This window comes from Pelophylax lessonae, assembly GCF_965119305.1.
Source record: "Pelophylax lessonae genome assembly, chromosome: 1".
Taxonomy (NCBI): Eukaryota; Metazoa; Chordata; class Amphibia; order Anura; family Ranidae; genus Pelophylax; species Pelophylax lessonae.
Genome location: NC_138768.1, coordinates 368,501,441 through 368,518,637, shown reverse-complemented (window position 1 = coordinate 368,518,637; position 17,197 = coordinate 368,501,441). Strand labels below are relative to the sequence as shown.

Below are 17,197 nucleotides of genomic sequence, written 5' to 3'. Positions count from 1 at the left end.
ATGCGATGCGGGAACACGCTGTATATTCGCAGCGTTCCCGCATCACACAAATGTGAACCGGCACTAAGATTCTATATTTATTTTCTGTTTATTACCAGACAATAATTGGAATATAAGAAAAAAAAAAATTGATTTGCAGTCTGCATAATTAGACATGACCTTTTACAGATTAAGCACATGCTTCTGAATTATTACCACACGATGATGGTGCTTATGAAGTAACCAGCCCTAGCACAACAACTAGAAGTGACTCATTTTATTAAGTTCTAATGAACTAAGTGCTTTGTCGCATTTGCTTTTTAATACGACCAAATCCCTGGCATAAATATAGATTCACGAAAGCTCCTAAAACAAGGATTCTTGGCAGAGATTTGAAAGTCTTCTATTTGTCATCGATGTGCTAATCCTTAACATTTGCATCTCTGAATTAATAACCAGTCTGTCAGCTCACCGACATTTTAAAGCTGTACTCACTTTTCTTGTACCTAAGCATTTTATTGTTTGAATGTAGTAACACACCCTGCCTGTTTTGAGCAAAATAAGGTGGCTGGCTACCTTTGCTGATTTTCTTTTTAAAATGTTATATGCTTGAATATTATGTTTACTCTCCTGCTTCTTCTTTGATAATTTTATTTCAACTTTTTCAAAATTGCTGGCCATACATTATACAATTTTCCTTTTAGATTTACCAAAACTATATAATATGAGGTCAAACCCAAACCCTTTCAATTTGTATGCAATCAGGTAGGCCTTGCACTACAAAGCTGAAGGTAAATCTAAAGGAAATTCAATAAGAATTGTGTAATGTATAGCCAGCTTAACCACTTAAGCCCCGGAGGATTTGGCTGCTAAACGACCAGGGGGTATTTTGCGATTCGGCACTGCGTGACTTTAACGGACAATTGCGCGGTCGTGCGACGCTGTACCTAAACGAATTTGGCGTCCTTTTTTTCCCACAAACAGAGCTTTCCTTTGGCGGTATTTGATCACCTGTGCGATTTTTGATCACGCGCTATAAACAAAAAAAGAGCGTAAATTTTGCAAAAATAGCAATATTTTCCCCTTTTTTTTTATATGAAATTCCCCCCCAAAAAAATGTAAAAATCAAAATTTTTTAACATTTTCGGCCAATTTGTTTTATGCTACCTATGTTTGGTAAAAAAAATCGCAAAAAGCGTATTTTGATTGGTTTGCGCAAAAGTTATTGCGTTTACTAACTAAGGGAAAGATTTTTGTCATTTTTGTTGTTTTTTTTTTTTTTAACGTGTAATGGCGGTGATCTGCGATTTTTTTTTTTTTTTTTTTTTTTTTTTTTTGCGGTACTGCGACATTGCGGCGGACAGATCGGACCCTTGACTGACATTTTTGACACTTTTGGGGTTACCAGTGACATTTCTACAGTAATCAGTGCTATACATATGCACTGTTACTGTAAAAATACACTGGTAGTGAAGGGGTTAACTTTATTTGAGAGGGAGGGGCTGTGTGTGTCCCTAGGGGCGTGATTCTAACTGTGATTGGCTGTGGCTTCAGCTGTATGCAGAGTGATCAACGGATCTACATAGTAGATCCATATGATCATCTCTCATACAGAGGGGAGAATGACAGGCAGCTTGTTTACACAAGCTGCCTGACTTTCTCCCTCTCCCCCGCCGATCGCAGAGTGGCCGGCGGACATCGGGTCCGCCGGTCACACGCGCGGGGGGGTCCGTGACCACGCGGGAGCGGGAGCGCCGCGCGCGCTCGCTCCCTAGACCCTCACAAGCTAGTGACGTAGCCCTACGTCACTTTGCCTGTGAGGGGCTGACCGCCGACGTAGATAGTCGTGCGGCGGTCGGCAAGTGGTTAAGTATAAGCATACAGGTCAGAGGGCACTCCCTGAGCCTGATCTACACAGTGCGTTTTTTTGTGTTCAACCCAAAACTTAGGCGCTCGTGAGGAGCTCGCTGTACTAACTATGCGGCATTCCCCCAACTGAGCTACTGTGTTCTGACAGGACGACTGCCCCCTGCCAGATCACACCAATTGGATGCTGGTTTTCCAGCGTTCCCGTTCCACTGGCATTTGTCAGATTGGCTGATGTACATACAGGCTGAATGTTGGACAGTTTCTATTGAACCGTCCGATATTCGGCCCGTGTGTACTAGGTTTTATCTCCACACTTAGCAGGAATTCAAAGGAGGGGAGATTTACTAAAACTGGTGCACACAGAATCTGGTACAACTGTACACAGTAACCAATTAACTTCTAACTTCAGCTTGTTCACTTAAAGTGGTACTAAAGCCTTAAGGTTTTTCACCTTAATGCATTCTATGCATTAAATCGGTGTTCGGCCTCCCCCTCAAAGCATTAAAAGTCAGCAGCTACACATACTGTAGCTGCTGACTTTTAATATTAGGACACTTACCTGTCCTGGAATACAGCGATGTCAGCAACGCAGCTGATGTTTTCATCGGCTGCTGCTGCCGCCATTCCCGTTAAGGGAACCTGGCAATAAAGCCTTGCGGCTTCACGGCCGGGCCTCTACTGCGCATGCGCGAAGCGCTCGGTTACTGGCCTGGAAGCAGAGGGAGGAGGAAGGAGCCCGAACTTGTGAGGTACCTCGCCGTGGACCCCAAGAGGGTTTTTGAAGCACCTTTCCACTGTGTGGAGCACCCCAAGCACCTTCCTTTTGATTACAGCACCTTTTTATTGAAGTTGTATTTTGAGTGGACTGTTAACCCAATCTTGGACATTTTTTGCACCTTAGCACTGGTTATTTTGTATCCAGCACTTTTGCACTTTATGTACAAAATTATAGTTTTGGCACTATTGCACTTTAATTATTCTGTTAATTAATGGTAGTTGTCATTATTGACGTAGCACAATTGCACCTTACATGATTTAATTAATTGTTGTTTCTCTAGCGCTCATCGACAGACGTAGTCCTCGGTGATACACCACCTTCGGGTTATGTTACCTCCGCAGGAGCAGGACTAGACAGGAAATTAAAAGCTCTGGCCACACCCTAGGGGCAGTCCCAGAGGGTATATCCTCTCTCTCTCTGCCTCAGCAAATCAGTTATTTTCTGTCTAGTTAGGAGTAAGGACCTAGACACCTTGCTGGGATCTTAGGTCCTGGCAAGAATTTTTTCTTAAAGGATTTTTTTTGACAGCTTTTTTCTCCAGTGTTCCTGTGAGATCTTCAAGCAAGAAAGCTGAACTGGGCGACGGGCTGGATGTTGAGATACGGTGGTCACCCCAGTTCAGCCTACGAGCGCGTGCAGGCCATAGCTCCGCGCTGGGTCGGCCGCGACAAAGTCCCATTAAAGGACTGTCCACGCGAGTTAAACGTCTCGCCGAAACGCCAAAGACCATGAGTCACGGCGTCCGTATCGGTCGACAGCCCTCCCGCCCCGGTGGAGAGGGGTACTGTCAGGAGTTGGTGCCCGCCTGGTTCCGGTATGGTGAGTAGTATGTTCCCCCTTTCCCCCTGACGGGTTTTGTGGTGAACGCGGGCCCCTCTCTGTATGGTAAGATAGAGTCCCTTTCTATCCTACAACATGACACAGATCCTCCTACTTTGAGTGTGATTTTATGTGTGCAAAAAGCCAGGAGGCTTGGTTTGGGAGCTAACAATCTAATTGTATACATGTTTTAAAGATGTAATCTGTGGCATTCTGGGAATCTTATGGGTTAAGAATAAGCTACCTACCAGTCAGAAGCCACGGACATGTAGACTGCCTTCCTAATCAGATCTCCAGCTATTAGCAGGCCTCCCGAACGGCCATGCGGTCCGCCAGGGCCGGTACCGCCAACCACGCCATATCCCCATGCAGTGAGAGTGTTGTGTGCCCTGCAGCACACCGCTATTCAGTACGGGCCGCCGCCATTTTTTTTTGCTGGATCGCACGAGCCGCCATTTTGGCGTAGCCTCGTGTCTCCAGCATGGGGGCGGCCATGTTTGAGGTGATCCAAACACCTCGTGGAGCTTGGGGGAGGCGCCGGAAGGCGTACAGAGGGGCGGAGCCGCCTCCTTTCTTCCTGGGCAGCCAGCCAAAAGACTTCCTGTTTGTTAAGACAGCGCTGTAACCTGTTGCAGTTAAACTCTGAGCATCAAGTGGTGAGCCTGGGGGTCTATCTCTCTCTCTCTCTCGATCGATAGGGATCCCTAGCAGGTAACACTAAGGGGCTTTTGTGGCGCTGGGGGTCGAAAAAAAAAAAAAAAAAAAAAAAGTTTTATTTTTGAATTATATTATCCAGGAAGTAACTGGAGTTATCATGGACCCTGCCACACATATTCCCCCACCTGTTTCCCTCGAGGGGGCCACGGGACCCGCCGGTGCACAGAGTATAGAGTCATTTACAGCAATTTTGGAGTCTATGGTGGCTCGGGTGGAGGCGGCCTGTCAGGGACGGGGGTCAAGGAAGCGACCCCCGCCTACCCCTATACCATCTGACACCTCTGACTCAGATTCAGAGGTGGTCACGGCAGTTGCAGGTTCCTCTGCAAGGGCTGTTATCCCAGGTAAAGCCCCCTCAGACAGTGAGGAGGACGCTTCTTCTCCTGCTATTATTCAGGAAGAAGCATTGGTGGACGCACTAGTTGTGGCAGTGCAGGAAACCTTAAAACTTGAGGCTTTACCGGCAGAGGCAACTGAAACAGAGATTCCTTTTGGTACTAATAAGCCCATCAAGACGATGAAGGCTTTTCCTGTACCTAAATGTTTCGGTAATCAGATTAAAGGAGAATGGGAGCATTCTAAACGTACCTTTACTATTTCCAAGCGTATTGCTAGACGCTATCCGTTTGAGGAATCCATCATTAAGAAATGGACGGTACCACCAGTCGTGGATCCGCCTATTTCCAGGCTGAATAAAGCCACGGTTATTCCAGTGGAGGACACTTCGTCCTTTAAGGATCCGGTGGATCGAAAGATGGAAGCAGAGTCCCGCACCATCTTCTCTCTGATAGGGTCAGCATTTAGACCAGTAATTGTTATTGGTCTAGTTTCCCAGACACTTACGGAATGGGCGAAGATGGTACGCCAAGATCTTAGGGGAAAAGATATTCCCCAGGAGACATCTGATTTGATGGAACAGATTATACAAGGGCTACAGTTTATCTGTGACGCAGCCTTGGACACTACTCCCTTATTAGGGCATGCATCCAAGACAGCGGTGATCCTCAGACGTGTGCTGTGGTTAAAATGCTGGTCAGCTGACCTAGGTTCCAAGAAGACCTTGACAAATCTCCCCTTTCAGGGGAATCGTCTATTTGGGGCCAACCTAGATGAAATCATTAAGGATGCCACTGGGGGCAAGAGCACTTTTTTGCCACAGGCTGCTAAAGCTAAGGGACCTCGCAACAAGCGAGGACCTTTCTTTACCGCCCATAAAGGGCGCCCGGCTGGTACTAGCGGGAAAGGCAAGATTCCTCCAGGAGGGTTCAAGAAGGGTTGGTCGGACAAGCAAAGGACCAACCCAGCCAAACCCGAAGCAAAGGAGTACACAGCCTGAAGGTGCGCCCCCACCCGGTTTCAGGGTGGGGGGACGTTTTCACCGGTATTCAGGACATTAGATCGAGCATCAACCACTACTACCGGTGCGATTCTTCCCTTCCAACATTTAAGTACTACAGGAAGCGGTAATTACCGTTCCCTGAATAGATCCTTTCCTTTACCTTTTCCTAAGATTAGTCCCGATACCTCACAGGAATCGGATCTGGTTGACCAGATAGGCCAAGTAGCCTCTAGTCGGGTGACTTCGGTCCCTGAGGTTCAACCAGAAAAGATCACCTTTCCTGATAACTATCAGGTATCTGATAAATGTGTGGGAACAGAAAACGACCAGACTTTCTCGGATGGTCGGGGCCAGATACCTCTAGGGACGCCTGGTTCAGATCCAATCAGCGCCAGTGGTCCTAGAAATTCTAGGCTGGCCTCCTCAAGCTGGCCTGGCCGACTTGGACATGTTAGTTGTAGACGTTCCGTGGGAACTTCGTCTCAGGGAGTGTCTGTGGTCTCAAGGACCAATTTACCATCATGCTTTACAGTCGCTGGGTTTAATGGCCTGGCCATTGAGACCCAAGTACTGAAGGACAGAGGTTTGTCAGCTTCAGTCATTCCTACCCTTATTAAAGCAAGGAAAGCGACTTCCAGCAAAGTCTATTATCACACATGGAAGACTTATATTGCGTGGTGCGAATCTTTAGGATTTCCTCCACGTACCTATTCGGTGACTCGAATATTGGCCTTTTTGCAACAAGGGGTTGAGCAGAAGCTAGCCTTGAGCACCATCAAGGGTCAAGTTTCAGCATTAGCAATCTTCTTTCAGAAGCCTTTAGCTACCAAGTCCTTGGTGCGGAATTTCATCCAGGGCGTGCGGCACCTGGCTCCTCCAGTCCGCGCGCCCTTACCGCCCTGGGATCTTAATTTGGTTTTGTCGGTTCTACAGAAACCTCCCTTTGAAAACATCAGGGAGATTCCCTTGCTTACTTTATCCCAGAAGGTGGCCTTCTTGGTGGCTATTACTTCTGCTCGCAGGGTGTCAGAACTGGCTGCATTATCATGCCAGTCACCATACCTAGTGATTCATAGGGATAAGGTAGTACTTCATCCTAAGCCATCTTTTCTTCCCAAGGTGGTTTCAGATTTTCATCTGAATGAAGATATTGTACTACCTTCCTTGTGTCCTCAGCCCAAGCATCATCGGGAACATGCGTTGCATTCCTTAGATGTGGTTCGGGCAATCAGGGTATACCTGAAAGCTACGGAATCATTCCGTAAGACGGATTCACTTTTTGTGATCACGGATGGCCCCAGAAAGGGTTTGCCTGCATCTGCCGCGACCATTGCCAAATGGATTAGACAAACGGTGGTACAGGCTTATTCTATTAAGGGTCAGAGTCCTCCGTTCCCTGTTAGGGCGCACTCCACTCGAGCGCTCAGTACTTCCTGGGCCTTTCGCCATCAGGCGTCAGTGGTCCAGGTATGTAAGGCGGGCCACCTGGTCGTCGGTACATACCTTTACAAAATTCTATAAAATTGATGTGACGGCATCGGCGGATGCCTCATTTGGCCGCAAGGTTTTGCAGGCCGCAATTTGAGGAGACCGGTGGTCTACCTCGAGGGTTTTTTTCTGTTTGAAAAAAAAAAAAAAAAAATTGTTTTCTCTTTTTTTGTTGAGTCTCATCAGTAAGGATGAGCATTGTAAACTTCTAGTTGGCACCGGTTGGGCCTTCTAGATTGGGATTTGATTTCCATTTTCCCACCCCTCAGTTGTGATACTGCTCTGGGACGTCCCGAAGGTGGTGTATCACCGAGGACTACGTCTGTCGATGAGCGCTAGAGAAAAATGGATTTTTGTAAAATCTTACCGTAAAATCCTTTTCTCTTAGCTCATCGACAGACGTAGTCCCCGCCCCTCTGTTTTGGAGTTGGGTTGGGTTAAATTCTCTAAGCACTGCTTTTTCACATAACTGATTTGCTGAGGCAGAGAGAGAGAGGATATACCCTCTGGGACTGCCCCTAGGGTGTGGCCAGAGCTTTTAATTTCCTGTCTAGTCCTGCTCCTGCGGAGGTAACATAACCCGAAGGTGGTGTATCACCGAGGACTACGTCTGTCGATGAGCTAAGAGAAAAGGATTTTACGGTAAGATTTTACAAAAATCCATTTTTCCTATATTTATTTATCATTTTTTTTGGATATGCACATTTTTGCAAGCGCTGTCTTTCTGGCACTTTATTGATTATCTTGGTTTTTACCTAGTGAACAGCAGCTGCAATAGCACTTTTCATTGATAGTTCTAAGCGCGGGTTATAATTTAAATTTTTTTACAAATATCTAAGAGCAGCTAACATATCAGATAGATAGATAGATAGATAGATATATCTATCTAACTGATAAAATAAACTCTTCAGTCTTACTGTAAGGGCTCATGCAGACCGGACGTTTAAAAAATGCTAGCGCTGCTGCCAGGAAAAAAGTTACACGCTTAGCCACGTTTTTGAATAGCGTTTATAGGCAGTATTAGGCGTTTTTTCCGTGTTTTTTGGCATTAGCATTTTTCAGTATAAATTTTTTTCAGTATAATGTAAAAACACCAAATGCGGCTAAAAACTTGTTGCAGTGTTTTTTTTTTGCCATTTTGCATTTTTATAGCTGAACAGCCTCTTCTCTTCCTCTTCTCTTAGTTGAGCAGACTGTTCCTTTTTTCTACTGCCCCTAAATGCTTATGCCCCTGAAAGTTTGTGTGCATGGACACATAGGATAACATGAAAGGGCATTTAGAGGCAGTAAAAAAAATGTCAGATGCCCCTAACAGCAGCTGTAAAAACATTCTGTGTGCATGAGGCCTAACAACCCCTGGACATTATATAGATAAGATTGAGGTCTCATAGAAAATTCATATTTTAATATAGCTGCAGGGTAGTCCTGAGTAATACCAATCCCAGATGACAAGACCTGGCATGTTCACAACATATGAGGAGCCAGTGTGAAGTGAAGGGAGCATGTGGAATAAGCTTAAAGTGGAACGTTACTCCCCCAATCAGCATTGATTTCTTTTTAATCCCCTTCCTTTTTTTTTTTTTTTTTTTACATTTCTTGTTACTTTTTTGTTTCCAGGCCTAGGCAAATAATGCTAATGCCCTGGAGTCTTCAGGAGGGGGAAGAGAGGTTTTCTCAGCTGAGCATATTCTCCTGCATGCATGCTTGAACTAAGGGCAGATGGATTCCAGAAAGTAAGAGCTACATGAATGATTTGCCCTTACTCCAGCTGGCAACGGCTAGAAATACTGGGTGTGTTTTTCAAAGTTTGGAGTCATGGATGGATGGGGGAGTTTACTTTGAATATTAAAAAGGATTGAAATAGTGTTTTCGATTTGTGGTGCTCAGATGCAATTAGGATCCGCTTTAATTTGACAGGATCATTGAGGAATATTGTGAGAGAAGGAAGGGGAGTGTGTTGACTGGTGAAAACCACTCTTAGCATGTTTGTAACATTACAAGATCAGGATTCTCGGATGTTGTATATGGCTGATCTATAGGCATCTGTGTTGCTGTGGAATCCTAGCAGTCTAGAAACCATCTTTGTTCAACAAGTTGCAGATTTTTTAACAAATGATAACAATGCAAATTTTTTTTTTTTTCTTTTGTTTTATCCAAGGGGGTCCATGGAACACCCGCTCCCTGTAAGTTATTGACACCCGCATCCTGACAGATCAACCGTTTCATAACCACTATGTAGTGTTAGAGCTCACAGTACACTGTTGATGGGAAAAGTATGTTGTTTTTGTTAATCTAATCTCAAACTGAACAACTAAAAGTTTAGAATTTAGTAGTGTAGACTTGTAAACATGTTGTTTCATGTCTCCATGTTGAATATAGAACACATCTGAAAGTTTGTATATGCATGTACTCTCTCTCTATCTCTCGCTCTATAGATATATAATTTTTATTTATTTTTTTAAAATTTCAGAAGATAAATTCCAAGTTGCATGATGGAGTTTGCCAGCGCTGCAAGGATGTACTGGAGTGGAAGGTGAAGTTCAGCAAGTATAAGCCACTGTCTCAGCCTAAAAAATGGTAAGTGACAGCAGTGTTGTAATTAGCAACCAGCCCTACGGAGTTGGATCATTTACTCAAGGTTTCGCCAAGCTTCCAGTTAATGCCTTTGGGAAAAACATGAATGAGTTGGGAAAACAATAAAGCTTTTATCTGAAATCTGAAACCTCTTCCATAAAGCGCGTGGCTGGATCAGTAACTGTGTATTTAAAGTCTCTCTTGAAAGAGATCCATTATTAAAGCAGATTACATGGTAACTTTAAACATAACCTAAAATGGAAATACACCTGACAGACACATTAGGGTAACCTTGGAGCAGCAATACAGATCAGATATTGTAATTATACAGTATATGCTATACAGAATATTTGTTTTATGAAGGTTTCCAGTGTTTTACTATTAGAATAAATGTAAATTAAATGACAGCACACTAATATATTATCTAGATTGTTCACTTCACTAGAAAGGGCATTCATAACTTGTTACATTTAGCCTTTCCGCTGTCATTGTTCATAGAGGCGGTCCTTCATAATATACTGCGCGCATTTCATTAAAAAAGATTTGATCGTGTTTATATCTACAAAGATGAGCTTTTACTGCTCATGTAAGAAATAAAGTGCTCCTGTGGCCCATATTCCTCACCAGGACTCCCCAGCTCCCATAGCCAAATTTCTGTTCACATATTGCATGGAGATTAGAGGGAATAATCACCCATTACTGTACTACTAAATGACGAATTTAAAAAATTTCCAAGTGTATCGTTCCCAGGTTAAAGTGTTTGTAAAGTCCTTTTTATTTTTATTTTAAAACTTACCTGCTCTGTTCAGTGCCCCTGCTGGCGCTCCTGATCCTCCTCTTTACGGTGTGCAACCATAGGAAGCCACTTTCTATCATGGCACATCTGCGGGCTTGAGCCCAAGCCTTGCTGCCTGTGTCTATAGACAGACAGCCTGGCTCAGCCCCCCCCCCCCCCCCCCCCATTCTCTCGTAACAGGATTTGACTGACAGCATGGCTATTGGCTCCCTCTGCTCTAAGCAAAGCCTAGTAGAGCAGGGAGAAAAGGAGAGAGCTGCTACAGGGTATGCATTAAGGTAACAAATGTATAGGCTTTACAACCACTTAAAATTGAAGGCAAAATTTTTTTTTTTTTTTTCAATTTTGGGTAACGTACGTGAGCGTTATAACCTCTTAATCTTGATTTTTTTTTTTTTTCTGCCACTTGTATCCCATTGCTGGGATTTTCCTTTCATTTCTGCTCCAACAGGAACTTAGAGTAAATGCCTCCAAAGTGGGTGAAATTCACCAGGACCCCACTAATTCTGGATTTCCTCCTATTCTTTTTCTGATAATCACTGAAAATTTGAGGGGGGTTCTTTCATTTTCAGTGATAATGGTAACCAGGACAAATCAAGAACGTTAATCTTCCTAATGTGAGCATAGACCACAAAAAAGCAGGAAAAAAAGGTGTTCTAATCACTCACTGCTTCATCCAAAATAAAATAAAAAAGTTTTGCCTTTAATTATACTTTAAAGCTAAATTCTATGCGGATATTAAGGTTGGCATTTAATCCAGTTATGTATTTAACTATAGTTAGTATAGGTACCTGAATCTGCCGTTTATATTAGGTTGATGTAATCCTAATGCAGTATAAGCTAGTTGGCCTCCACCAGAGCTTGACAAAATCCAGGCGCCGGGTTGCAATGATGACTGGAAGTTGCGTCCTGGCGCCTAGGCTACACCACAGCAGTGGTTTTGGATTCCTCCCATGTGCCCACCCCCCCCCCCCTCGCAGGTGCGCAGATTAAGATTTGGCTGGCCAATAATTGAGGCTGCAGCTTTGTAGCCTGCTAGAGCGGGTTACACGCTCCTTTGTGTGAACCAGCGCCCTCCTTTGGTGTGTAGTGCTGTGATGAGCGTGGCTTGCTCCCACTGCCTGCCCACCTCTTACATCATCTTCCCAGTTTGACAGCTGGGGTTGAGGTTGCGGGCTTCATTGGTCGCCCTTTTCTTAGCGCCGCTGAGTAAACAGGGCATGCCACCTCTTTAGGGCTGCCCATCAATGGGCTGCCCATAATGGAATTTTAAAATGGCAATTTCCAGGCCTGTGCCACTGGACAGGGACTGGCCCCGCGAGTTAAATGTTTTGCCAGTATGCACACGACAGGGTCTAGGCTTATGTCGCAGCGTTCCTATTTGGCCGACAGCCCACCTATTCCTGTGGCGTGGAGTCCTGTCATGAGATGGCATCCGCCTGTGTTCCCAGTATGGTGAGTAATCCTTCCCCCCCCCCCCCCCCTGGCAGATTTTCGGGTGGACGCAGGCCCTCACACTCCTTCGTTTCCCTCTGTCCTGTTGTGACCCCCTCCTCTGGGGGTTCTTTTTGGCATGCTTGCTGCTCGGGCTGCCATTTTGTTGTAGCCTTGCCTGCAGTTATGGCGGTGGCAATCTTGGGGGGGGGGTTGAAGGCACTGAATGTGTTAGTGCGCGCTCAAAAGTTCAAGATGGAAACTATTCGGATGGTGGTGGCCTCCCTACATCAAGGGGACTTCCTGGCTTCCATGGACATCAAGGATGCCTACCTTCACATTCCAATCTGTGCCGCTCACCAACGTTTCCTCCATTTTGCCGTGGGAGTGGATCACTATCAGTTTGTGCCGTTACCCTTTGGTCTCGCCTCCGTTCCTCGGGTCTTCAAAAAGGTGTTGGCCCCGGTCCTGGCACTGGTACTGGTGCTGGGGATATCCGTCCTGGGTTACCTGGATAATCTGATTCTCCATGCGGAGTCCCCAGCATTACTGACGGAATACTTGGGGGTCACCATGAGAACTCTGGAGGAGTTTGGTTGGATTGTGAATCTTCAGAAGTAGTCTCTGACCCCTTCCATGAGACTGGTCTATCTGGGCCTGACTTTGGACTCCTTCTCAGCCAGGGTGTTTCTTTCTCCGGAAAAACTCCAGAAGCTCCAGTCAGCGGTTCATTTGTTGATGTCCAACGAACGGCCGTCCCTTCGGACCTGTATGAGAGTGCTGGGACTGTTGGTTTCCTCCTTCGAGGCAGTCCCATTTGCTCAGTTTCACATGAGGGTTCTTCAAAAGGAAAATTCTTCTCAAGTGGAGCAAACACCCGAATTCTCTGAATTCTTGGATTCGGTTGAGCCACAGTACCAGGGAGTCCCTGGTCTGGTGGCTTCAGTCCCCAATGCTTCAGTCGGGGAAGTCCTTTCTCCCCATATACTGGACATTTGTCACCACGGATGCGAGTCTATCCGGGTGGGGGGGGGGGGGGGGGGGAGTCCTCAATCAGGACTCGGTGCAGGGAGTCTGGTCCCTGGAGGAATCTTGATTGCCGATCAATGTCTTGGAGCTGAGTGTGATCCGGCTTTGCCTGGCACACTGGACCGTCCGTCTGGAGGGTTGTCCAGTGCGCATTCATTTGGACAATGCTACGGCCGTGGCCTAGGTGGATCATCGAGGGGGCACCAAGAGTGTCCTTGCAGCCCTGGAAGTGGCAGGCATTCTACGTTGGACGGAGTGCCATGTTCCAGCTCTCTCCGCTGTCCACATTCTGGAAGTGGAAAATTGGCAGACGGCTTACCTCTGCCGTCAGGCCTTAGACACAGGGGAGTGGTCTCTGCTCCTGGAGATGTTTCAGCAGTTGTGCCTTCGCTGGGGCACTCCGGACGGGGATCTGTTGGCATCTCGCATCAACAGGAAGGTGCAGAGTTTGTGGCCCGCTCTTGGGAACCTCTGGCAGACACAGCGAATGCTCTGGTGGCCACCTGGGGCCAGTACCGGCTGCTGTATGCCTTTTCTCCTCTCACGTTTCTGACAAGACTTCTTCGCAGGATAGAGGTGGAAGGGATTCCGGTCATTCTTGTGGCCCTGGACTGGCCTAGTCGCGCTTGGTACGCCGACCTGGTCAGGCTTGTCGCAGATGCCCGTGGAGACTTTCTCTCAGGGAGGATCTACTGTCTCAGGGGCCAATCTTCCATCCTGCTTTACAGTCGCTGGCTTTGACGGCTTGGCTGTTGAATGCCAGGTGCTGAAGGACAGGGGTTTGTCTGCTTCAGTGATTCCCACTCTGCTAAAAGCGAGGAAGGCGACTTCCAGGAAGATTTATCATCGTATGTAGAAGTCGTACATTGCGTGGTGTGAGTCCCTTGGGACCCACCCTTGCTCCTATTCGGTGGCTCGGATCTCGGCTTTCCTTCAACGTTGAGTTGATCAAAAGTTGGCCTTAAGTACGATCAAGGGTCAGGTCTCGGCTATTTTCTTCCAAAGGCCGTTAGCCGCCCGTTCCCTGGTGCGTAACTTCTTCCAGGGGGTGTGACATTTAGTTCTTCCGGTGCGACCTTTCGTTACCAACTGGGGTCCTTGATTTGGTGCAGTCGTTTCTTCAAGGCCCTCCTTTTGCGATTATCGAGGGTATCCCCTGCCTACCTTATTACAGAAGGTGGCCTTCTTGGTTGCTGTCACTCTGCATGCAGGGTGTCTGCACTGGCAACATTATCCTGTCGTTCTCCCTATATGTTGGTTCTTGGGGCCAGGTGGTACTTCGTCCTGATCTGTCCTTCCCTCCGAAAGTGGTTTCTAGTGTTCACTTGCATGAGGACATTGTATTGCCATCTTGTGTACTAATCCCCCTCATCCTAGAGAATGTGTGCTGCATACTTTGGATAGAGTTCGGGCACTCGAGGTGTACTTGGCGACTGAGTCTTCCCGTGAGTCAGGTTCGCTCTCTGTGCTCATGGATGGCCCAAGAACAGGGCTGCCGGCGTCTGCTGCGACTATTTCCAGGTGGATCGGACAGTCGTGGTGCAGGCTTCTTCAATTAAGGGTCAGGTCCTACCTTTCTCTGTTTTGGTGCTTTCTACTTGGGCGCCTAGTGCTTCCTGGGCTCTTCGCCATACAGGCATCTGTGTTTCAGGCTGCAAGTTGACTACCTGGTTGTTTGTGCATACCTTTACCACGTTTTAGAAGGTGGATGTGCTAGCATCTGCAGGTGCCTCTTTTTGGCTCAAGGTTTTTTGCTGGCTGTGTGTTTGGATGGCTTTTGGCCTTCCTTGAGGGTGTTTACTGTTTGTTTCAGGTGGGCCTCCTACTTTGTTGTGATGAGTCCTATGTTGCCTGGTTGCTATGTTTTAGCTTTGGGGACTTGTTCTTTTCTGCTGTTCCCTCCCCTCATTTTATGGCACTGCTTTGGGACGTCCCTAAAGATATGAATCAGAGAGAACTGCGTCTGTCAATGAACGATAGAGCACTGGATTTTTGACTTACCGTGAAATCCTTTTCTCTTAAGCTCATTGACGGATGCAGTACCCGCCCCTCTATTTTGAGTTGGTTTGGTGTTACTTTCTGACACTGCTTTGATACAAAACTGACATCCTATGCAGGAAGAGAGAGGGTGTACCCTCCGGGACTGCCCATAGGCGTAGCCAGAACTTTTTTCTGCCTAGTGTCCTACTCCTGTAGGGGGCAGTATAACCTTACTGATATGAATCAGAGAGAACTGCGTCCGTCAATGAACTTAAGAGAAAATCATTTTATGGTAAGTCAAAAATCCAGTTTTTTTCTTTGTTTCTGTTAAAAAAATTAGCAAATAAGAAATGTTTCTTTTTCAATGATGTGCACTGATGAGGGCTGCGCTGATGATGACTGCACTGATTATCAGTGTAAAAGTGTGCTGTCACAGGATAGCAGGTTATCGGCTTTAATTTTTTCACACCGTAATCGTGCTGAGTAAAGGAATGCCGATAACTGCCATTTTTTTTACATGGGACCAGCTATGGTTGGACACAGTTGAACACATAGTGATTGGCCCTTTTACCTCCATCACAGAGTGCATCCCGAGGGCGCGCAGCGGGCCGTGGATATGGGAGGACGTCAATAGACCTCCTCCCAGAACTTGACGACCACACTATAGCTGTCTTTTGGCTATAGCACGGTGAGCAAGAGGTTAAAGAAGTATATGTAAAAGTACATTTTAAGTTATTGGTTAATACACTATAAAACAGAAAAGTCCTCCTTTTTGTAACAAATACATTGTGGGGTTTAAACAACAACTAAATGAGGCACTGAATATGCTCTCTCAAAGTTATGCTTTGATCACTGTATAATCAAACTAGTAAAAACCAGCAGTACCTATCAGAAACAGTAGATTTTATGAATGCAAGGCTGTCAAAAACTGTATAAAATTGGAATTTGAATAAAGAACCACAAAAAATAGAGTGCAAATGTTCTTCACGTTTATGTTACTAAAAAAGGAGAAAACAAAATCTCAATTTATAACTAGCCCACAGTGGGATTTGAATCGGCAGTAAGACCACAAGAAAGATGTTCTGCCAGGCAGAACATCACGTGTGTGCGAATCATAGGCCTCCAAAAAGACATCAAGCATCAAAACATAGAATATTACTTTAACTAGGATTTGGAGTAGAAATGTTTCCTTTAGAACCTTTTTTTTTATATTTTTTATTCTTTTGCCATTTTGTATGTACGTGGTAAGTTTTCCTCTGCAGTAGGCTGTTGGACAGTAAAATCTCAGAAATACAATACAAAATGGAGCGCCAGACCAAAATCGAATAAGAGTCTAAGATCATTTTAATTTTTGATTAAAAAAAAAAAAAGTTGTCTAGAAACAGCTAATGCATTTCAGGGGCAACATCTCTCCTAGTTCATCAGGACTCAACACAGAATAAAACTTAGATGGATTTAGAGGAAACTGACTACACAGATCTATATTAGATCAGTATTGGACTCTCATCACAGAGAAGCAAACCTGACAGCAGTTGCTGAGCAACTCCATTTCTGTCTTTCCACGTTTTATTCTGTGTTGAGCCCTGATAAACTAGGAGTGGTGTTGCACCTGAAATGCATTGGCTGTTTTTATTACTTTGGACTTATGTTGGACTACACTGCTCAAAAATATTAAAGGAACACTTTGAAAACACATCAGATCTCGATGGGGAAAAATCTCATCCTGGATATCTATACTGATATGGACTCAGTAATGTGTTAGGAACAAAAAGATGCCACATCGTTTGCTGGAAATGAAAATTATCAACCTACAGAGGGCTGAATTCAAAGACACCCCGAAAATCAAAGTGAAAAAATGATGCAGCAGGCTAGTCCATTTTGCTGAACTTCCATTGCATCTCAAAATGGTACTCAGTCGTTTGTATGCCCCCCATGTGCTTGTATGCATGCCCAAAAATGTCGGGGCATGCTCCTGATGAGATGATGGATTGTGTCCTGGGGTATTTCCTCCCAGATCTGGACTAGGGCATCACTGAGCTCCTAAACAGACTGAGGTGCAACCTGGCGGTGTCGGACGGACTGAAACATAATGTCCTTGAGGTGTTCTATTGGATTTAGGTCAGGAGAGCAGGGAGGGCATTCAATGGTATACTTTTCTTCATCCTCCAGGAACTGGCTGCATACTCTCACCAAATGAGGCCGGCATTGTCATGCACCTGGAGGAACCCAGGACCCACTGCACCAGAGTAGGATCTGACAAAGGGTCCAAGGATTTCATCCCATTACCTAATGGCAGTCAGAGTGCCATTGTCTAGCCTGTAGAGGTCTATGTGTTCCTCCATGGATATGGCTCCCCAGACCAAACCGGTCATGCTGAAGGATGTTACAGGCAGCA

At 45.6% G+C, this 17,197-nt stretch overlaps 1 protein-coding gene across 1 annotated transcript in view; it reads left to right on the top strand.

Annotated features, from left to right (window-relative positions):
• The window catches only part of LOC309544785 (uncharacterized protein C9orf85 homolog), a gene marked incomplete at its 3' end in the record, with an annotated part of 80,138 nt that overhangs the window by 26,708 nt on the left and 36,233 nt on the right, over positions 1–17,197 (top strand). The window contains exon 2 of the mRNA XM_082243752.1: positions 9,460–9,566. Coding sequence (XP_082099878.1) covers positions 9,460–9,566 — 107 coding nt within the window. The remainder of the gene's footprint in view (positions 1–9,459; positions 9,567–17,197) is intronic.